Raw genomic sequence first — 23449 nt, 5'->3', positions numbered from 1 at the left:
CTCTGACACAAATCAAAGCTCTTCAGTGTCTTGTTAGTTGCAATGAAACTGGCACGGCACTACCTATAACAGGTTTCCTTCACCCCATCCTGAGGATAGTGCAGAGGCCTGGAGGGAGGTGTGGGGGAGGTTTGTGCTGCTCTGTTGGGAGATGGATAGGACCTTGCTCTTCTTACTATGCATGGGGTCATAGGCGCTGACTTCCCCTCTGCCCAGTGGGTGCTTGACCCCCACCCCTGCCCCCACCCTCGCCCTGCCCCCATTCCACCCCCTTCCCCAAGTCCCCACCCCGACTCACCTCTTCTCTGCCTCCTCCCCCTCCCTCATGGAAAGTCCTAAGCACTGCCAAACAGCTGTTAGGCGGGGGGGGGGGGGAGGGAAGCACTGGGAGGGAGGGGGAGCAGCAGGGATGCAGTGCGCTCAGTGGGGGTGGGGAAGGAGGTAAGGAGGGGGGAGCTTGGCTGCAGGTGGGTGTGGAGCACCCGCTAATTTTTCCCTGTGGGTGCTCCAGCCCTGGAGTGGGGTTTTGCAAAACGTAAGGCTGGCCCTGCATATAAAACCACCAGATCAGGCCCCAGTTGTGCTCTGGGAGGGGCTGAGAGCCAACCACAGCAACCCTTGAAATCAATATGAGTGGAGGGGGTGGTCACCTCACAGGATCAACCCTCTTGTGTTGTGGAAGGGCGCCAATCAGGATCGGCCCCGTCGGACTAGGTCCCATGTGAGTACGTTCGGAGGCACGGTCCCAGTCCTGAGCTGACTGTGATAAAGAGGGATGAAAGCCCCAGCTCGGCTGCAGACTTTGGGAAGGACCGATCGATCTGCCCCCTCCTCTCTGGCACTGGTTGTGACCGCCACGCAGCTGGACAACTGCCTAACTGCAGGGCGAAGTCCAGTGCAGCCTTGCCCTGCCGGAGCCCCACCGAGCCGGCCTCACCAAACCCCTCCAGCCGGCAGAAGGTGGCACCGTACTAAAAAAGGTCAGTGATTTGCAAATTAATTCCCATCCTGCCCTGGCCCGACTCCCTGGGGCCAGGTTTCAGAGGGGTAGCCGTGTTAGTCTGTATCAGCAAAAACAACCAGGAGTCCTTGTGGCACCTTAGAGGCACCTGGGGCCAGTGGCTCTAACCAAGGGGAGCATGCAGCTCTGAGTCAGGAGGCTTTTGCCAAGCACTGAGCCGCCCTGCGTCCTCTGGGCCTTGTAGTTCTCTGCGGAGAAGCAGCTGGGAGACCTGGGTGGAGGAAACTACACTTCCCAGAATGCCCTGGCAGGGTTTAAAGTGGTAACCAGGAAGCAGGGCCGGATGCTTGCTGGGGGAAGGGCTGCCACAGTTGATCAGGGGGTGAGGGTGTCCAGAGGTTCCATTGAATGCCCCTCACCCCCAGCCTGGGGATGGTTTGTGTCTAGACAGGTTATAAAATGCTCAGGGGCTGGTCAGCTTAGGAGATAAGCTGAACTTTGAATGCTGGCAGGCCGTGCTTTGCCATCCCACTTGGACTGCTGTGGAGGACTGAGTAATTTGGATTATAGCAAGGTATTGGTTGCAAATTTTGCTGTTCATTTGTTCAGTGGTTTTGTGTGTGTGTCTGTCTGTGTGGGGAGGCACGAGGCGTGCGTTCATTCGCTAGGATTTAAAACTAGGGCTTAGAGAGCAGCTAATCGTGTGCATTAACCAGCTTCCCTAGTCTGTAACATTGACACCCACCCACCCACACACACCCTCTCACCCAGGCGTGGGGTGAGACAGTTAGCGCGCACACACACACTCGCTCACTCTCTCTCTGACTCTCACCCAGGTGTAGGGTGAGGCAGTTAGTTTGTGAGTGCATTTCCGTTTTTGCTTCCTGATTTAGGGATGAATAGGTCAAATCAGGGGCAGTTCCCTTCCCACACCTCACACAAGAGGCAGCTGTGTTAACAGGACTGTTTTGCACAACAGAATCTGACTGTAGGAAATCGTAGTTATGACCTGACACTAACATACCCTAATATTGTCATCCATAAGCATTCTTCTGTTCTGTGCAGAGCTGCACTGATAAATATCTCCTCCTCCCCCTCTCCTCCCTACCCCTGCCCATTATTCCATTGAAATTAGTGCAGGGCTAGGGACCAGCTCCGCTTTAGTGGGAGGCGGTGGAGGGAAAGGGCCTTTATCAGCCATTAGCTGCTGCTTTGGGGTTATGCTGACCTCACAAAGTTTGCTTTCGCTATCAGTGCACTGGCAGTTACAACTAAGCCATTAATGGCCAAGTTATTTATTGTATCTTTCAGAAGTCTTTCTGCAGAGTTTAATAATAATTTGTATGGCAGCATTGCTCTTAGCATGGGGGTTTAGGTGGGGGACTATTGCAGATGTCAGTGGCTTAGGAGGATTGAACATTCCTAAAATGATCTGAGCACAGTTTGGCAGAGTATTGCGTCTTGTGTTTACATTGTAATTCTTGCAGCTGCTTTGCTCTGTATTGAGAATCAAAGCAGGGAGGAGGGGGAGGCTGTTTTCTCAGCTGTTCTAGGCCATCCTGCTGATTCTGGTGAGTGTTGTTCGGGGGCTCTCGGTACCTTGCAGGATGGTCGGAACCCCATATTGCTGCAGACAGGGGCATGCTGTAACTTGGATTGTTGTAAAGATGAGCAAAAATGTGAAAGCAGGAGAGCTGTGTCACACAAATCATATGTAACTTCATCAAACTATGCTGAAAACAAACCAACATACGTCTGGTGAATGCTACACTCTGGCTTTAGCAAACTAGTATAATAGTTTATGTGTCTGCTTTCATATTTATTTGTGTTGGAAGAAATCTCCAGGGTATATTTAGTTCTTCCCCGTGCATAGATATATTCGTGAGTAGTCGCGGTATTTTTATTGCCTACGAAGCTAGTGACATATTATTTCATCCTTTATTTCAGTGACCTTTTAGGGTGCCAGTTCCAATATTTACCTGGATATATTCGGTCAGATGAAGCCCTGGTGTAAAGCAGGTGGAACTCCCTTAACTTCAGTGGAGGTACTTCCATCTGTTCCAGGGCTGAATGTGGTCCACTGTGTACATTTTTGATACCATTGTCTTTATAAATTACTTAGACGGTCGAGCCCAATGGGAGTAGAATCAGAGTCCGAGCAAGGTCGCTTTAGATGGGCACTGAGAATCCACTCCATTTAGCTTATCTGGTTTTTCCAACGCTCCTATAACTGGAGTGTGACTCCAAGCGTAATGTTTACAAAAAAAAATATCCAGTGGCTTGGCTGAGGAGCAACTGGGGAAAGCTGTTACTTATCTGTGTAATTACTAAACAAAATAAAGAATAGCACGTGTGCAAAAATGTGATCCTCTTCCCCTATCCTCTCGATGATATTTGCTTTTTTAAATTGTAAATTCATCAAGGCAGGGACCATCTCTACCTCTAGGGCCATGATCCTACAATGGATGGACTGCTGAGTCTACGGGCAGCCTCACTGACATCAATGCAGTGACCCATTGCAAGAGTGCCCCCTGTGTTTGTACAGTGCACGGTCTGATGCTGGATCAGGGCCTGTGTCTGTACAGCGCCTAACACAACAGGGCCCTGGTCTTGATCCAGGCCTTTGGGCAGAGCCATAATATAATCTAGGCCGTGTTTCAACTCTTCTATCCCCCCTTTTTAGAGCGCCCCTTTGCAAGTACCCCAGGGACTGTGATTTCTTGTGCTATCTTTTGGAGGAAAGTGAACGGCCCTCTTGCTGAGATGAGTCTTTCTTGTCTTACACATACAGTTTACTTAGTGACTGATGTGGTGCCGAGTTCAGATTGTGCTGCGTTTGTTTTAATTTCATAACAGTACAAACCCCTTGGAGAGACACCATCCTAATGAGTTCCCCCTTTGCCTGCGAAAGCACAGCCAAATCTGTTTCATGCTGGCTGCAGTGAATTTGATTGGCTCAGGAGGAGAAAAGAAATTCAGTCTCCTATTAATGATGTTACTGGCAATGAGTTAATAGGTCAACAAGCCAGGATGTTGCTTGTTAGGTACTGACAGGGTGCTCAGTGCTGTACGAAATGGAGTAGAAAGTCCCTGTCCCTGTCCCTGCCCCAAAGGGTTAGAATTTAAATTAGGTACAGACCATACAGTCCAGACATGTTGTGCATTGGATTATTAGAAGATGGACCATTGGTTAATGCTGAGAATTCTTGTCTTTTAAGGAGACACTTGACTGAAAGGAGGAAATCTAACCAAGGGATTGTCAGGGACCAGAGTGTAGCTGGTCTGGCCTAGTGACCACAAGTCAAGGACCGCCACGAGGCAGTAATCAACAAGCAGGGATCACAGTAATCTAGGGATGCCAACTTGGTAATATTTAAAAACTGGACACTCCAGCAGGAGTGCTAGAACCTCCCCTGCCCCCCGTCTTCCTCCCCCCCGAGGACCTACCCCTGCCCTGCCTTTTTCTCCCTGCCCCCATCATTCCCTGCTTTTCCATCCCCATCCTCCCCCCGCCCAGGTCAGGAGGGACTTGCCTGCAAAGCTGGGGCTGGGAGCTGCAACCACCCGATGAAGGTAGGAGGCAGCCCTGGCTGAGTAGGGGCTGGCGTGGGTGATGACCTGGCGCCTCCCCTGCTCGCAGTAACCGGACTTTGGGTGTCTGGTCAGTAGGTCTGACTGGACACTGTCAGGTCCCCTTTTCAACTGGACTTTCCGGTGGAAAACTGGGGACCTGGCCACCATACAGTAATCGCTAGAGCTAGGATTGATAGGCAAGGGTCAGGACCCAAGTCAGGCTCGGGTTGGAGACCAGAGATGTGGACTCATAGCAGGCCAGACCTCTGCATGGTTACCCAGACAACTTCCTGGGGCCAGCCTCCAGGGTTAAATAGAGAACATGGGCCAGTCAGAAGGCCACAGGGTGCTGTCGCTCTGATCCTTTGGGCGGTACTTCCTGGGATGCCTAACTTCCATAGTGCTCTGCATGGCCTCCAGTGGTGATGCAGGAACGCCAGTTGTCCCAGGCGCGGAAGGTTTCGGTCCCATGGATCTGAACTTATCGGGGCAGCAAGGAGGCTTGGAAAGGAACGGCAGACGGTGGTTGACATGGAGTGCAGCTTGCTGGTAGGAGTTAGGAGGAAGGAATGGTTTCAGAGTAGCAGCCGTGTTAGTCTGTATCCGCAAAAAGAAGAACAGGAGTACTTGTGGCACCTTAGAGACTAACAAATTTATTAGAGCATAAGCTTTCGTGGACTACAGCCCACTTCTTCGGATGCATATAGAATGGAACATATATTGAGGAGATATATATACACACATACAGAGAGCATAAACAGGTGGGAGTTGTCTTACCAACTCTGAGAGGCCAATTAATTAAGAGAAAAAAAACTTTTGAAGTGATAATCAAGATAGCTCAGTAACCTATCCTTGTAACAAACCCCGATGCCAACTCTGTCCACATATCTATTCAAGTGACATCATCATAGGACCTAATCACATCAGCCATACCATCAGGGGCTCGTTCACCTGCACATCTACCAATGTGATATATGCCATCATGTGCCAGCAATGCCCCTCTGCCATGTACATTGGCCAAACCGGACAGTCTCTATGCAAAAGAATTAATGGACACAAATCTGACATCAGGAATCAAAATACTCAAAAACCAGTGGAAGAACAGGAGGACTTGTGGCACCTTAGAGACTAACAAATTTATTAGAGCATAAGCTTTCGTGGACTACAGCCCACTTCTTCGGATGCATCCGAAGAAGTGGGCTGTAGTCCACGAAAGCTTATGCTCTAATAAATTTGTTAGTCTCTAAGGTGCCACAAGTCCTCCTGTTCTTCTTTTGGCGGATACAGACTAACACGGCTGCTACTAAAAAACCAGTGGGAGAACACTTTAACCTGTCTGGTCATTCAGTGACAGACCTGCGGGTGGCTATATTACAACAGAAAAACTTCAAAAACAGACTCCAACGAGAGACTGCTGAGCTGGAATTGATATGCAAACTAGACACAATCAACTCCGGTTTGAATATGGACTGGGAATGGCTGAGCCATTACAAACATTGAATCTATCTCCCCTTGTAAGTATTCTCACACTTCTTATCAAACTGTCTGTACTGGGCTATCTTGATTATCACTTCAAAAGTTTTTTTTCTCTTAATTAATTGGCCTCTCAGAGTTGGTAAGACAACTCCCACCTGTTTATGCTCTCTGTATGTGTGTATATATATCTCCTCAATATATGTTCCATTCTATATGCATCCGAAGAAGTGGGCTGTAGTCCATGAAAGCTTATGCTCTAATAAATTTGTTAGTCTCTAAGGTGCCACAAGTACTCCTGTTCTTCTTTTTAGGAGGAAGGAAGACGTGCTGGCAGTAATGCAGCAGACCTGATGCCTGGAATGTGACAGTGAGATGTTGGAACGTGGCGTGAAAGGCGAGGCCTAGCTGGTAGAGGGGAGAGGAAGATGGGTTTACTCACAGTATTTTGTATATGCTGGGGGTGTGGAGAGAGAAATTAAATGTACAGAAGCCTGCAGGATGATGAAAGTCAAGGCATGATAGGAGGGTTGCAGTGGGAATGGAGAATAAGGGATGGATATTAGGTAGCTCTTGGTATCCAGTATAGGCCTGAGCCTCCATTGGGAGTTCTGTCTGGGCAAGGAAGGGCCGGATCAGGCCTTATGTGAGCTATTCCTGTAGTTTAGGGTGACCCAAATGTCCTGATTTTGTAGGGACAGTCCTGATATTTGGGGCTTTGTCTTATATAGGCACCTGTTAACCCCCCCTCCCCACCCAATGCCGATTTTTCACACTTGCTATCTGGTCACCCTACTGTAGCTCCTTCCAAGCACTAGTCATTTCCAGAAACACTCTGTGTAAGTGCACCCTTGTGGCCTCCCCCTGGATTTAGTAATTCCCCATTTGTCCGTGGTTGTAAAGCATCTGAAAGACGCCCTGTGAAATAGCTTGTGTAATTCTAGCTTTAAAGCGAAAAGCACGGAAAGGTTGCTAAAAGAGCACAATGCGGGAATGGATTCCTGAGGTGTGAGAGAATTCAGTTCTCTGCGGTGCTTTTGCCTTGCAAAAACGGGGTTGAGCTGTAAATAAATTGCATCTGATCTAATGGCCCAGCTCTTCACAGATCGCACTGCAATTCCAGATAATTCAGAGGACCCATGAGGAGGTCGGGAGTGCGCGTGAGCTCCTTTCTCTGTGTGTGCGAGATGAAGCTATTTCATGCTTGATGCACTGCGTACCCTTCAGGGAAGAATCCTCTTTCAGTCATTGCTCTCATTTAAATATTGGTATTACTTGCACGGTGGGATCTGAGATGTTGGCTCTGAGGATCCGACTCCAGTTGGAGCTCCCATCTAGTTGTTGTGTGGCCCCTCCTTCACCATGGTATCTCAGTGCCTCACCAACAGAGTGGTTCAAAACGTGAAAACCTTCGACGGCTTGAAGTGCTTTTAGCTTCAGAACTGTTTGAAATGGACCCATTTCGCAGGTTTTTTGTTCTGAACTGTTTTTCAAAGTGGTTTGCAGAATGTTTTGGTTTTGCTAACCCCCAAATTGAGCTGTTTTCAATTTAAAAAAAAAATCGGGGTGGGGGAATAAAGGTGGGAAGTTTTTTACAGAAAATATTGACAATTTTCTCTTTCAAAAAAGGCCTCCCCTCCCCCGCCCCTTTTTTTTGATGAAAAATGTCTTGCTCAAAAGATCCTGATCCGCTCTACTCGCAAACATGGATGAATTTATCCTCCAGACACTTGGAGAGGCAGGTAGGTATAATTCCCACTTCAGCCCTCAGGTTTTCCTTCTGTGGAGTTGGGGTAGTGACTACCAGGTCACACAGGAAGTCTGTGGCAGAAGTGGGAACTGAATCCAAATCTCTGGAGTCTCAGTCCAGTTTTAACCACAAGACCACCTTTCCTCTCTGGCAGTGAGTTGAGACACTATGAAATACCATCTCCTTTTATTTGCCTCAGAAACACATTTGGATTTCCCCCCCCACTAAACCCACTTGTGGTGCCTACCCAAATACCACCCCTCCCCCTTAAACCCGTTTAGTTGTGTCTGAGTCAAGATGAGAAATCTACAGGATGGAAGTGGTTGATGCCCTTGTCTCTGAGCGCTTGCAACTTCTGCCGGTCTGGCAAGCACTTGTGGCCTGATTCTCAGAAGCACTCGGTAATCTAGTCAAGGGCAGGAGATTTGGTATTAGTCACACGCTGTTCGTCTTTAGAACCTAGCATCCTAACGCCACAAAGCACTTTGCATATCTTCCCAACGTCCCTCGGGGGCAGCAAAAGGATTCGTCCACCAGTGCCACTGAAGCCAGTTCTGGGGTTACACATGGCACAGTAATGCTTTGCCACAGTTTAGGACAGGAAGTGAAGAAGAATACTATATCCACCTGACACTTGGGAGGGAATCTAGAATGCAATGTCAGAGTTCAGATTTCAGCAGGACACTGGCGATAATGGGCCCCTTTTACCAAAATAAATAAGCCGTGGATTCTTCATTATTTCAACTTTTATCTTTTGTTGGTGCTTCCAGCATTAGAGCATCCTTTAGTGGCCCCCAGCCCGGAGGTGCCTTCTACTGAACTGTAAGTTTCCTTGAATGTCCGTTGGAGGTCTCCAGTCCAAGTACTGACCCACTCCAGCCCTGCTTAGCTTGTGGGAGCTCATGGGACCAGAACGCACCGTGTTAGGACTACAGAGATTTATACAGCAGGAATATACTGCAATAGACTCAGTTGCTGGAAGAATCTGATTTACCCTTCCCATGAGCCTCTTGCTAAACACGCTGTATTCAGCTTTCTAAAAGACGCAATCTAGAAGCTAGCTAGTGACGATGCGAGATGGACGCCCCTGCTGACTTTGTTCCTTTCCCGCAGGTTGATTCCTCAGCCATGACGCTGCTGCTCGGCTATGTCAAACTGACCGATTCCACCTTCGCTGCCGCTGTCCTTTGCATTGCTTTTAACCCGCTTTTCTGGAACGTGGTAAGTGTGCTATCCAATGTTCCCTCTATCTTTTCCCATGCATGTGCGGAATGAATTTTGCGATGTGCACCAATATGGAGGTCATGTGTGGCGGGGGTGAGGCCGAGGGGTTCGGACTGTGGGAGGGGGCCCCAGGCTTGGGCAGGGGGTTGGGGTGTGGGCGGAGTGGGGAGGACTCCAGATGGGGGTGCAGACTCTGGGGCGAGGGGGCAAGGAGGAGGGATTCGGGGTGTGGGCTGCAGTGGGGAGAGAGGACTTCCTGCAACGGCACCTGGGGACAGGTGCCTCTCCGCGGCCCTGAGCGCCTGCACGGCCCTTGATAGGCGGCTGTGTGACTGCGCAGTTTAGAGGGAACTTAAGTGCTATCCATTCCCAGGCCGATAGATATTAACTTGGTTGTTCATTTTGGATGCCATCTGGGGCAGTGACTGCGTTTGGCCTGGTTTCCCGACTGGTCATTTTGTCTCTAATGATTCCACCTGATAGTTGGCGTCTTTTTTTTCTTAGTAGAAGCTTGGAGGATTTTCAGCCCTTGACTTTCTTTTTCTCCCTTGGGGGTGTGTTTAGTGCGCTGGGAACGTGGGAGGGCTGCGATGGGATGGGGTGGAGTCTGTGATGCAAGTTGAGTGCTGTCTCCCTGAGAGTTGGATTGTGCCCAGTGTAGGGGTGGAAAGCTGTGCTTAGAAACACACGATTAATAAGGGGTGAATAAAGCAGAGACTTGCCGGCCTAGCGCAGCCTTGCAGTTCAGGAGCAGGCTGGGCCTGATTCAGTAAAGAAAGCACTGCTGCCTAGGAGCATCAGGGAGACCCAGGAAAGGGAGTGCTTAGCTTGATGCCTTCTTTTAGCACGAGGATCACATGTAAGCTCATGCTGCCTGCGACTCACCCACCCTTTGCCCCCAACCTGCCCCCTTGGACTCTATGAATAAGGGAGAGTGGCTTGAAACTTACTACCCATCAGCCTGGAGGTTGCTATCCTTACACATGCCTGTGTGTTGCTGCTGCTTGCACCCCCTGTCGCAGGTGGCAGGATCTAGGTCTCGCTGTCTGCCCACCTGGTTCTGTTGCGGGCTGCTTAGACCATTGCTAAGTTACGTTGCTTAGGTACATTTCTTCCCCACAGGAGGCCAAACAGAGGAGGAAATGCAGTAACGATTTATCTTCATTTTGTTCTTGTTACTTCAAAAATGCTTCATCTCCTAAGCCTGCCAGAGCTAGATTGTCTCTCTGTTACATTGGCTTGAAACTGGAGAATAACTCCCTGACTTCGGCACAGCCACTCCGGATATAAATATCTGCAAAACAAAGACCAGAATGTGGTCCTTTTGAGTAAGTGAAGTTAACGTCATTGAATGCCATGGAATTTGGAAGCTCAGGGACCTTGTTCTATTTGCAGCTGCTATGGCCTTTGGCAATTGCATCAAATAACCCTGCGTTTCCTGCTGAATTACTGTGAAAAGGGCTACTTGGGAAGTTGGCATGATCCCTCTTTAGAAACAGATTAACGCTGCTTCTAATACCTTGAAATGCAGATGTGCAATAATGCCTTACAACCTGGAAGTCTCTGGCATGTCCTTTTGTCCCTGTTTATTGTGCACTGGCACTATACAAAGAAGACCGTCCCTGTCGTGGGTTCCTTAAATCAAAGGGCCTGTTCTGTTATTCCTTAAAACTCCTGAATTAACTCCTGAATTAACTTCAGTGGGATGGCTCACATTAGTAAGTGCTGCAGGATTGGGCCCTGGATCAGATGCAGACCGTAGAGTAGAGGTAAGTATAAGACACCGGCTGGAGGATCAGTCGGGAGGTGGCGAAGATCAAGGCTTTTGCATCAGAGCGTTTTCCGAGGGGATCTGAATGGAGAGGGAAGGCTGCGCACTGCTGAGCAGTGGGAGGCTATGCCAAGTGTAAAGACAACGCAGAAGGTGTGAAGATGAGCCGGAGAAGGATGGAGTGGGGCTTGGGAGGTGCATAGCAGGAGGTGAGCAAGAGGAAATGATAAACATTATTCAGTCCTTTATACAGTACCTATCATCATGGCAGCCAGGCCCTAATAGTTACAAATATAAAAACATAAACTGCATTAGCCACCCAGGATGAGCTGTTAGATAAGTCACCCGCTGCTGCTGCCAAAAATATGTTGACAATCAAGTCATGGGGCATTAAGGAAACAAAACAATCAATGAAAGACTAAACCAAGTAAACACGCTTTCCGTCATCTCCTGAAGTCCAGCAAAGAGCAACTGTTTTTTTTGCAGAGGCCATAACTCAGTGCTCACGGATCCCGGCCATGGCTGAATGCACGAAACCAACATTGGTAGCTGTTGTTGTGTTAGGCCCGGTGGCACCCACAGTGTGATAAGCACCGTCCATCCCAGGATCACAAAACTCTTAATAGAATCATAGAAGATCAGGGTTGGAAGGGACATCTAGGTCATCTAGTCCAACCCCCTGCTCAGAGCAGGACCAATCCCCAACTAAATCATCCCAGTAAGGGCTTCGTCCAGCCTGACCTTAAAAACTCCTAAGAAAGGAGATTCCACCACCTGGGGGGAGGGATAGCTCAGTGGTTTGAGCATTGGCCTGCTAAACCCAGGGTTGTGAGTTCAATCCTTGAGGGGGCCACTTGGGTATCTGGGGCAAAATCAGTACTTGGTCCTGCTAGTGAAGGCAGGGGGCTGGATTCGATGACCTTCCAAGGTCCCTTCCAGTTCTAGGAGATGGGATGGGATATCTCCCTAGGTAATCCATTCCAGTGCTAATAGGCATTAATGAATTTTAATTTCACAACACCCTTATCAGATAGGGAGGTATTATTGTTAATATCCCTATTTTAGAAGGTCACACGGCAAATCTATGCAGAGCAGGGACTAGAACCCATGTCTGACTATAAGCCATGTGTCTTGACTACTTTCTCCCTGGGTACATCTAGGGGCAAATCCTCAGCTAATACAAATTATTGTAGCTCTATTGAAGTCAGTGGAGGGATGTTTCTGTCTGGGAAACATTTATGGAAATTCGACTCAAAGTGGAATTTTGACCAAGGTTTTCAAAAGTGACTAGTGATTTTAGGTGTCCTGATTTTTGGATGCCCAACTTGAGCTGCCCTAAGGAGCCTGATTTTCAGCATGAAGGTGCTTAGCATTTTCAGAATATCCAGGCTCCTTAAAGTGTCTCAGTTGGGCATCCAGGAAAAATTAAGCCAGTCCAAATCAAAATGGCTGGAGTTCTATTCACGTTTAGTTCCCTAATTTTTCAGGTCATCCATTTATAAAGTCTAATTGTGTCTGTATCTCAAAAGTGAATATGCCACGTGAATTCCTTATTGGAATCCTTATTTAGCATAATCCTCACCACCTCCAAAAATATTCAGACTCTGGTCTGTTCGGAAAACATGAACTCTAGAGGAAAACTTCATTTAAAAAAAAAAAAGGGGGAGGAAAAAATTCTCCATGTTCTTGTTTTGTTTTTGAGTTTGCTGGCTAGGATTCCTGAGGGTTCGGATTTCTGACTCTCGGAATGTTTGTGAATACCTTGAGGGATGGCTAAAGAACTAACATAGTTTTGTCTCACCAGCTTGTCTGCTCTTAAAGAAAAGGGAGAGGGGATGCACCGGCAGAAACGTCAAGTGATTTTTCTGGGTCCGTTCTATCAAACTGAACCACTTTGTCTTTACCAATAGGTGGCACTGCAGGCAAAATGTGGAGGGTCTCTTTCTGGTAGCAGCGGGAGGGCGAAGAATGAGCCAGACATAGGTGTTTGGAATTGGGTATTTCTTCGGGTGCAGGGGATCTGAAGGGGCTGTCGCTATCTACTGCTCTGCTGCAGATGGCCAGTTGATTTACACGTCTCTGCTCGCTGCTAATGCTGCTCTGGAATGTATCATGAGGGATTGCGTGTCTCGAATCCATCTCTGGCGGGTTCCCAAGTGGTACCCAGACCATCACCGCTAACCGACGGCTCTCTGGCACCAGCAGGGAAGGGGGCTAGCAGAACTCTGGCCCATCAGAGGCTCCAGCCCCACCAACTGGCCCAGATGCACTACTTAAACCAGATAGAGGCACAGGAAGTTGTCTGAGCAGCTGGGTGGACTCTGGATCTGCTGCTACACTGGCTCTGGTTTGACCCTGGTACTGTTCCCTGACTCCTGTTTGACCTTTGGCACTGCTGTCTGACTCGCACTCTGGCTTTGGCTTGACCCGGCACTGCCCTCTGGTTTCTGAGTCTGGCTTGACCCATGGCATGGCTGTCTGACTCCAGTCCTGACCCTCAGTGTGACTCCTTCCTGACCCTGATTCTGGCTCAACCTTTGGCGTGACTCCTGACCCCGACCGCAGCCTTGACTCTTGGCCTCAGCCTGACCCTAGCTCGGGTTCTGACTCTGACTTTGTTTCCTGGGTTCCAGCCCCGGTTCCGTCCGCTAGGCCTGACTGCCCATGCCCCAGTCTCTACACGTATCCATGTACTTCCACCTCGCCGGGCACTACATACTCAGTGTTGCCATGAGATGGGGCTTAAATATTGTGCTTGCTTATTTCTGGGCAGTAATATCCAGTAACTAACGCTCCTGTGTGTTATCACAGTGTATTCTGTCTGGGAACGTGACCTGTCTGAGGGTTTTCTGTAATAGTCGTTGCCATGATGACTGAATGCTTAGGCTGAGATTTTCAATGGAGGCCTAAGGTACCCAACTCCTACTGACTTCCAGCGGGACTTGGGCCACTAACTCCCTTAGGCTGCTTTGAAAATCCCAGCCTGGGACAATAGTGCTCAAAAGACTTGCCTGGCAAGTTTAGGAGCACTTTGGACTCAGTTCAGGCCTGCTGTAAGGGGGCGCAGTGCTATTGGCTTCAATGGAGTTGCAACTAATGGCACCACTTCTGGATTCACCTTTGTGTCTTCTTACATTAGTAAAACAAATAGGCTTAGAAATGGAACCTGATTCCCGTTTGTTTGTCTTGCTGTAGTACCCAGGTGCCCTAGTAATGCGCCAGGCCCCCATTGTGCTTGGCACTATACAAATACAGAATAAGAAGAGGGTCCCTGCCCCAAAGAGCTTCCAATCTAAGTGTTTGACAACAGCTGGATACTGACTCTGCCTTTGCCCTTCCCAGCCCCCTTTCTTTGTATCCTCCCCTGCCAGACTTTTCTTTGCCTTCTTCCATGCCGCCAGCCTCCCCTTCACGCACCAAACCACCTGCCTTTCTTCCTCATTCCTCCCCGAAGGCCACTCCTGCAAAGCCTGTCAATAATGATCTCTTTGATTTCTGTACCAGCACCCAATGTACTATGTGTCTGAATTGTTTTGTCTGTGTCTGCGCTAGATTGCAAGATCCTTGGTGCAAGGCCTGTTTCTCTGTACAGTGCCAAGTACGCAGTCTGCGCTCCGTACATAGCGGGATGCTGGCCAAAGGGCCGCTTGTGTGTTTAAAATACCGACGCTGTGATTAGAAGGTGACTTAGCGATTGGGTGCACCAATTTATTTTGAGTGACTCATTTTGCCTGTCTCACTGAATTTCTTTCTGTACAATTTCTTGCAGTGGTTGCCCTGGGTTTTCCATCTTTGCATTGCAGTGTGTTAGAATAAAGGCTTGGGATGCCATCCTGGCCCCACTGCAATCAATAGCAAAACTCCCACTGACTTAAGTGGGCACCGGATTTCATCCTTGGTCTTGATACTTAGTCCTTCTGTATTTGGGCTGCGTGTACTTTCATGACAGCAATCAGACGGCAGCTGGCCACCTTCTTTGTGTTATAACACCAGGTGTGTTTGATATGCATTTGTTCCTGTAAGCATAAGTCTGTGTAAATACCCATTTGTGTGTGTGTGTGTGTGTGTGTGTGTGTGTGAGAGAGACAGACAGACACACACACACACACACACACACAGAACGCGCCTCTAACATAGAATCCCATAAAATGTATAGGGACAAATCTGCTCCTGGTGTATCTCCACTGGAAGTCAAAGGAGTTGCACCAAGGATGCATTTGGCTCATATTGTCTATCCTTTCAGCATCCAGCGCTGCTTCTCTCTGTTCTGGTAGCCAGATGGATGAAAACTTAAAAAACCATCCCAATTAAAAGCCGACTATGCCCAACAGGTGGCCACAGAGTTATGTTGCTTGTGGACTAAACTTGGACATGTTCTTGCAGTGATATATATATTTTTTTCCCCCATCCGTCACCTCCGGTGTACCGCCTGCTGTTGACCATTATGAAATGAGCTGTTATGTGCTGTGATTCTGAGTCAGAATCCAAGAGAAGAATGGGAAGGAAATACGGGACACGCTGGAGCTTCTGCTTCATATAACTGACTTCCTTGTGCATTTTTATTGGGGGGCCAGTGATGGTATGTAGTGGTTAGTACATGGGACTGGGAATTAGGTGATACGACCTAGGTTTTGTAAAGCGGCTAGTCATTTTGGGTGCCTGACTTGAGGCACCTTAGAAGGGCCCTACTGTCAGAGGGGTGGTTGCTCAGTGTTTTGTGAAAATCAGGCCCCTTTAATGTGTCTTGAGTTGGGCACCCAGAACCAATAGTCAACTTGGAAAATTGTGGCCATGGGTTCTAGTCCCACCTTGGGCAAGTCTCTCAAAAGTCACAGACTTGGATTTTCAAAGGGGCCAAAGGAAGTTAGATGCCGAGATCCCATTGAAATTCACTGGAACTCAAATACCTTGGGCTACTTTGAAAATCCCCGCTTCCTCTGTTTTGTAAAATTAGGGATAATAATGTTCACCCACCTTAGGAAAGTGCTTTGAGATCTTCTTATGGAAGCTGCTGTACACCTGTGATTATTATGTGCTTGGGCATGTAGAGGTTGTCAAATCTAATAAGGGTCTGAAAGGTACATTTGCGGGCCAATAGAGTGGTGAGGCATTTCTTTATTGAGGGAAATTCGATGATGGAGTCTCAAATCCATGCTGACATCTGTTTTTACAATGTGTCCCAGCTCAAGATCTCATACATTATGCAATTCTCTCCCAACACGAAGAATGACAAAATCATCATCATCAGCCTTTCAAAGCAGGCCGTGATAACTGTCTTCATCTCCTACAACTCATGGCAGTACCAAGTAAAAGTTACTAGTGATTTTTATCTGTGTGGCTAGTCAAACCATAGTGGATTTGTGGTACTTTCCACCTGGGTAGGAGTGAAGGTTGAGACAATGCTGCGTAATGCTTGTTGCAAGTATGTGACCTCTATCATCTTGGCTAACTCATAACAAAACACCCCAGGATCTCGATTGTCAGGACTGTAACGTTCTTTGTCTGTGCCAGCACACCTGTTTTAGCAGCTAAATTTAGAGTTTCAGCATCTATGCACCGGCTCTGATACGTACAACAAGCACTAAAATCTGGGTCACAACTCATCCTACTGTATTCAGTGACACAGTTGGGAGACTTGTCATCTTGAGACAAAGCAGTACCCGTTGTCCAAATACAATTGGCAGAGGGGAAGAGTGTTTCTCTTTCCTATTATTTCCTTTCCTCTGTACATTAAGTATCTTGGGCTGTTTTTTGTTTTTTGTTTTAAATCCTCTAGAAAACATGCAGCATCCGTTGTTAAATACTTCGAATGGCTCCGATTTTTATAGTTTGTGTATGAGAGGAGGGATGGCTCAGTGGTCAAGGTGCTAGCTGGGATTTAGACTCGTAGACTATCAGGATTGGAAGGGACGTCAGGAGGTCATCTAGTCCAACCCCCTGCTCAAAGCAGGACCAATCCCCAGACAGATTTTTTTTTCCCCCCCAGATCCCTAAATGGCCCCTGTCACGGAGTATTGGGGAACTCAGGGCCCTGCACCCCCGGCTTCCTGCGATTCACCATGACTCTCAGCCAGCCAGTAAAGCAGAAGGTTTATTTGGATGACAGGAATACAGTCCAAGACAGGTCTTGCAGGCACAGACAACAGGGCCCCCCTCAGTTAGGTCCAGCTTGGGGTCCCAGGGCATCCCAGCCCCCCCCCACTTTGGGGGGGGGGTCAGAGCCATCTCTGCCTCCCAGCCATCTCTCCAGCCCGCTTCCAACACTCTGCCTTCAGCGACCCCTCCCACAGCCTTTGTTCAGTTTCCCGGGCCAAGGTGTCACCTGGCCTCCAACCCCTTCCTGGGTTCTCATGTTACACGCTCAGGTATTCGCCTTCGGGCAGACTCCCATCCCCCAATGCAGACTATCCTAGCCACACTCCCCTGTCAGCATTCACACACCCCAGTAAGAACAGTCCCAGTTCGTCACATCTCCCCCCTTCGAGACCGAACTGAGCAGGGTCACTTTAGCCAGTGACCCGGGGAAGTTCGAACCTACCCCCGTTCCCATGGATGCCCCCGCATCCCTCCCATTCCTTGGTGAGAATTACACCAGGCCCCTCCAGTTTCATGCCCCCCCCTTAGGTCGGGGGTGCTTGATGGCACTCGCAGTTCGCATGTGGGAAGGTTTATGCGGCCTGTGCCCTTTTCCCACCCCCATACCTCTGGGGTTCCAACTGGGCTGTGGTCTTCTCCCAGCGCTCCAGTCTGGAGGTCTGTGCTTTGGGCTCTCTTGGTTTAGAGCTGCCCTTTTAACCTTGGCCACCCTCCGGAAAGGATCCTTTATGCTGGGCAAGGGTCCTAAAGCTATTTTCCCCTTGTCCCAGGCCTTCCTCCCCCTCTGACAGGGGTCACAGGATCCGCAGTACTGTCGGACAGTAACAAAGACCCCAGGCCAGTAAAAGCTCCGTAGCAGCCTCTGCTGGGTACGCCAGGTTCCCTGGTGCCCTGAGAGGGGAATGTCATGGGCCCGGCACAGCAGCTGGCGGCGATACTTCTGGGGTACCACCAGCTGCCTCCTGATCCCCCCTGACTCCATTTTCCCTGGGGGAGCCCATTCTCGGTACAGGAACCCCTTCTCCCACAGGAACCTTTTCCGGCCACCTCGTCCCATGGTCTGTACCGCATTGAGGTTGGCCAGGTCCCTTATCTTCCGCAAGGAGGGATCTCTCTGCAACTCGGCCTGGAACTCAGCAGCTGGGACAGGGATGGCCACCTGCTCTTTCTCGCCGGCTGGGTCTGAAGCTGCAGCCTCCCTGAGCCGTGTCCCTGGGCGTTCCCTCCCCACCAGGTTAGGGTCCTGCGCCTCAGGCAAGGCACCCCCCCAAGGCCAGGGCGCAGTGCCCCTCGCCGGCTCTGACTGCGGGTCACAACCAGTGCCCTTTGGGGGTTGCTTGGCCAGTTCTCCAGGTCCCCCCCCATCAATACCTCAGTGGGCAAATACGGGTGTACCCCCACATCCTTGGGGCCCTCCTTGGCCCCCCACTTCAGGTGTACCCTTGCCACGGGCACTTTGACTGGTGTTCCGCCCACCCCCGTCAGGGTCAGGTAGGTGTTGGGCACCACCTGATCTGGGGCCACCACCTCGGGCCGGGCCAGCGTCACCTCTGCGCCCGTATCCCAGTATCCATTGACCTTCCTCCCATCCACCTCCAGGGGAACAAGGTACTCTCTCCGGAGGGACAGCCCCGCGCCTACCGTATAAACCAAAAACCCTGAGTCTGGAGCATCCAGCCCCCTAGAGGAGCTGGCCTGGAGCTCTCCTCCCTCCTTAGCAGGTGGTACTCTGCCAGCCCCCCTTCCCTGGGAATGCGGCCTCTCGCCGGGCTGGGTCTCTACCCAGTCAACCCTCTGTGGGTTCGGTCTGCTCAGTCTGTCCCTGAGCCTGGGGCACTGGGCCCGTATGTGGCCTTTTTGGCCACAGTGGTAGCAGCCCAGGTCCCATGGGTCCCCTTGAGTGGGTCGGATGGTCCTGACGCCGGATGTTCCCCTCTGATGGGGTTTTTCTGTATTTTCCCACAGGGAGGTCCCATGGTGACTCTCTCTCTGCGTTGTGGTGGGACTGTTCCTTTGGGACTCCTCCCTTTTATCTCCTGACCGGCTCGTTACAAACTCATCGGCCGGCCAGCCAGCCTGCATGTCGCGGGTTCTCTGGCTTTCTGTCCACCAACCACAGCCTCAGGTCGGATGGGCACCGCTCATACAGTTGCTCCAGTACCAGCAGTTTGACCAGGTCCTCCTTCGTCTGGGCCCCATCAGCCCACTTGCTGGCGTATCCTTCCATGCGGACGGCTAGTTGCAGATATGAGATCTCAGGGGTTTTATCCTGACTCCGGAACCTTTCCCGGTACATCTCAGGAGTCAGCCCAAACTCACGTAGCAGGGCCTTTTTGAATAGTTCGTAGTCCCCTTTCTCTGCCTCTTCCAGTTGGCGGTACAATGCCACGGCTTTAGGGTCCAGTAAGGGGGTAAGGACCCGGAGTCTATCCGCGGGATCAACCCGGTGCAGCTCGCAGGCCGTCTCAAAGGCCTCCAGGAAGTCATCCATGTCCTCCCCCTCCTTGCGTGGGGCCAGGATGCACTTATCAAAGCTCCGTGCAGTTCTGGGTCCCCCCTCACTCACCGCAGCCGGGGGTTCGCTGCCCCTCAGTCTCGCCAGTTCCAGTTCATGCTGACGCTGTCTCTCTTCATGCTGATGCTGTCTCTCTTCATGCTGTCTCTGTTGTTCACGATCCTCCAGCTCTCTCAGTTTTAGCTCTTTCTCCCATTCCAGCCAATTCCGCTCCACGGATGCCGAACGTCGCCGGGAGGATCCTCTGCTGGCCGGCGGGCTTCGCCGGGAGGGTCCCCTGCTGGCCGGGGGGGTCACGGCACCCTCGGTATTTGCTGGGCTCCTCCCCACCCCTCCCCTAGGCATAGGAAGGAGGGGTCTCGGGAAGCCCTCAGCAGCCGGCTGACCACTCCCAGCTGGGACAGACACAGGTGCCTGCGCTGCATTTGCCAGGCTGCTTCCCTGAGACACAGGGATCAGTTCATTCGCGCGATCTTCCGCCTCCAGCCGGGCAATGAGCTGTTCTTTGGTGAGCCTCCCAATGCGCAGCCCCCTCTGCTTGCACAGCTCCACCAGGTCGCTCTTAAGCCGCTTGGCATACATCTTCCTGCTGGCCACTCACCGGCCTGTGTGCTCACAGCTCCCCACAGTTCCCAGGGGGACCCCTAGTGTGCCAGCCCTTCTCGAGGTCACCACCTCTCTGCCAGGGTCGAGCTGCAGACTCCTCCGCCCCTGGGACCACTCGCTGCGATCCCCCCGGGGGACCCTGTTACTGCAAAAGTCCTTCTCGCTGGTCACACACTCCCAGGGGTAATAACCGTCTCTCTCTCACTCTTCAGCACGCCTGGTCCCCGTCAATCCCCCTTCGTTTTACTGCTCCCCAGTCACTTACTGCAGGAAGCGCCGTCCACGGGGTGCAGTAGATCCCACCGCTGCCACCAGTTGTCACGGAGTATTGGGGAACTCAGGGCCCTGCACCCCCGGCTTCCTGCGATTCACCATGACTCTCAGCTAGCCAGTAAAGCAGAAGGTTTATTTGGATGACAGGAATACAGTCCAAGACACAGGTCTTGCAGGCACAGACAACAGGGCCCCCCTCAGTTAGGTCCAGCTTGGGGTCCCAGGGCATCCCAGCCCCCCCCCTTTGGGGGGGGGGTCAGAGCCATCTCTGCCTCCCAGCCATCTCTCCAGCCCGCTTCCAACACTCTGCCTTCAGCGACCCCTCCCACAGCCTTTGTTCAGTTTCCCGGGCCAAGGTGTCACCTGGCCTCCAACCCCTTCCTGGGTTCTCATGTTACACGCTCAGGTATTCGCCTTCGGGCAGACTCCCATCCCCCAATGCAGACTATCCTAGCCACACTCCCCTGTCAGCATTCACACACCACAGTAAGAACAGTCCCAGTTCATCACAGCCCCCCCTTAAGGATTGAACTCACAACCCTGGGTTTAGCAGGCCAGTGCTCAAACCACTGGAGACCAGGGTTCAGTTTTCTGTACTGCCGCAGGTTATGGCTACACTACGAGTGCTACGGCTGCAACTAGGCTGCTGTAGTGTGGACACTCACAACAGTGACCGAAGGGGGTTTTCTGTCGCCATCCCCTCAAGAGCTAGCATGAATACTGGGCCTTAGCTTGGCTTAACTACGCTCTTTCACACCTCTGAGCAACGTAGCTAGGTCACCCTATGTTTTAGGTGTAGGCCAGGCTACAGACTCCCTGTGTGACCTTGGGCAAATGTTGCTGTAGCTGTGTTGGTATCCGGATATTAGAGAGACAAGGTGGGCGAGGTAATATCTTTTATTGGACCAACTTCTGTTGGTGAAAGAGACAAGCTTTCAAGCCACACGGAATTCATTTACCCCACTAACCTTGTGTCTCTAGTGACCGTGGGCATGTCAATGAGAGTAGCTGGGAGTGTGTTTCCTAGCCCAGGTAGATAGACCTGCCTGCTAAAAATAGCGGTGTGGCCTGGGCAGCGGCTCATGCTAGCCACCCATGTACATAACCAGGGAGTCCGTGTGATTGCACTCAGGCAGCTAGCCCCATCTGCCACTGCTGCCCCTTTGAGTATGCTGGTGCCTATCTGTCTCCCTGCCCCGGGAAGCACGCGCCCAGCTGTAAGGTAGGCGTGCCCTAATTAATGCGTCTGCTGTTTGGCAGAGCAGTGAACTGAATCCTGGTTTTGTAGGTCCCAGACAGGGCAGGCACCCGCAAAGGAAGCAGGGGCGGCAAAAAAGCTGGAGCCGGCCCTGGTTCCAGATTAGCACCGTAACCACCGCACCCTCCTGTGTATCCCACCATCATAAGAATCTGGGCCATTCGACGCTGTTAACAAAAGGTGCTGCAAGTTTTCTACAGGATTCTGTTTTTTTTTTTTTAAAGAAAATGCTAAGATAATTAGAAGCATGCCCAGAAGAAAGGAAACGATGAAAGGAAGGAGAAACGCCTTTCATTTTGCAACGGAAACTGCATCGTTTTATGGTCTAGAATCCTGCGGCACCAGCTGAAAGTCTGGTTTTGTCCATTTACATATTTTAGATGGAGAAGCCTGTGGGGGGAACATTTTACAAAGCAAGCTTGAGGGGTCCACTTCCCTTGGCGCCCTGGGAAGAGATGCGCACTGTACCTTGGGGTCTCTGGGGGTGTCTAATGGTTTGAGACTTCATCGGATCCATGTAGTGCTACAGCCCACTACATGCATCTGATGAAGTGGGCTGTAGCCCACGAAAGTTTATGCTCAAATAAATTTGTTAGTCTCTAAGGTGCCACAAGTCCTCCTGTTCTTTTTGCGGATACAGACTAACACGGCTGCTACTCTGAAACCTTTCCCGTCCAGTCGCCACATGCTGCTGGCTTTTCAGATTTCACCTTCTGATTCACAGGCACTTTGTGTTTGGCTGTGAGCCTTAACTTGCTGCCAGCTCCGTCATTTGCTTAGCAGAAGGACTAGAATCTCCGATCCCGCTTGGTTGGGAAGCGGGCGGCTTCTTTGTTGGAAGAGCAATGCGCGGATCCAAACTCAGGCTATTCTTGCTTAGTTGCTTTTGATTTACAAATTAATATACACACCACCTGTGCTGATTTGCAGAGGCGCTGTGCGGCCTCAGCTCCTGCTGGAGTCTGACAATTCTGCAGCGCTTCAGATCTGGCTGCCAGCTCCATTACTGCTTTGAGCGAGGAGGTGGGGGGGAGGGAGGGGGCTAAAACAGCAAAAGTAGCCACCAAGATTACACCATTGTAGCCTCACAGGTAGAACTCTGTGATCATGTCTCCAGCCAGACTATAGCTTTTCTGTGCCTTAATTCTGAGACTCCTGAATTCTTCTTAGGCTCATTGGTTTGAGATCCTGGCCACCTGTCAGCCTTTTTTACTCCTGTCTTTTGCTTTTTTAATGCAGACTGGGTGTGAGAGGCGGCAGGTCCACTGAAGTCAATGGAATTGAACCTGCCTACACCAAGAGGCAGAATTTGGCCCATTGTGCTCTTCTTAATAAGTTGGGAGGCCAAGTGGTCTAGTTTGTTAGCATAGGGGACTGACCCCATTGAAATCAATGCAAGCTAAAGTCAGTGGCAAAATGGGGCCCACATTTCACTCCAGGAATCTTGATTTCTGTTCCTAGTCTGTGCAATCGACTTGCTACGTGACCTTCGGCAACCACTTAGCCCCTCTGTGCTTCATGTGTAAAATGTAGGTAATGACACTGAATGATAAAGTGCATTGAGAGCGTCAAGTGCCAGACGCTATGTAAGTGCGGAGTCTGATGATGATGCCTTTACTGTACTACTTAAACTTCTGTTGCTAAGGCATGAATTACTTTGACGACACAAGAACTAGACAGTTGCCCGATAGTCGTTTTCTCAGGCTTCACTTTAGCTGGTGGGATTCCTGCCATTCCTGAGGCATCTCCCTGATTTTACCCTTTCCGGAATTAGGTCTTTTGTAGCAGGACGAATGGACTGGCCTTGTTTTGGAGCCAGCTCGTGTCATTTCTGAAGTTGGTCAGCAGGGGGCGCTGAAGCAACAAGATCCCCCTCCCCCCCATTTTGAAAAAAGTCCTGTGTACTGAAACTTTTCCCCATTGATGAACCCTGAAGTATATTTGTTACC

The 23449-nt window shown here is 50.4% G+C and overlaps 1 protein-coding gene across 2 annotated transcripts in view; it reads left to right on the top strand.

Moving 5' to 3' along the window:
• The first annotated feature begins 709 nt into the window (after nt 1-709).
• PEMT (phosphatidylethanolamine N-methyltransferase) overlaps nt 710-23449 on the top strand; it is a 107480-nt gene continuing 84740 nt past the window's right edge. The window contains exons 1-2 of one of the 2 annotated variants that reach the window (XM_024102295.3): nt 710-980; nt 8871-8978. In XM_024102295.3, the coding sequence (XP_023958063.1) occupies nt 8886-8978 (93 nt within the window). In that variant the 5' untranslated portion in view covers nt 710-980; nt 8871-8885. Of the gene's footprint in view, nt 981-1270; nt 1536-8870; nt 8979-23449 lie in introns of those variants that run through there. The other variant, XM_005289021.5, reaches the window with a different exon arrangement.

The sequence above is a fragment of the Chrysemys picta genome, chromosome 10 (assembly GCF_011386835.1).
Source record: "Chrysemys picta bellii isolate R12L10 chromosome 10, ASM1138683v2, whole genome shotgun sequence".
Classification (NCBI taxonomy): Eukaryota; Metazoa; Chordata; order Testudines; family Emydidae; genus Chrysemys; species Chrysemys picta.
This window is presented reverse-complemented; position numbering and strand designations above follow the sequence as displayed.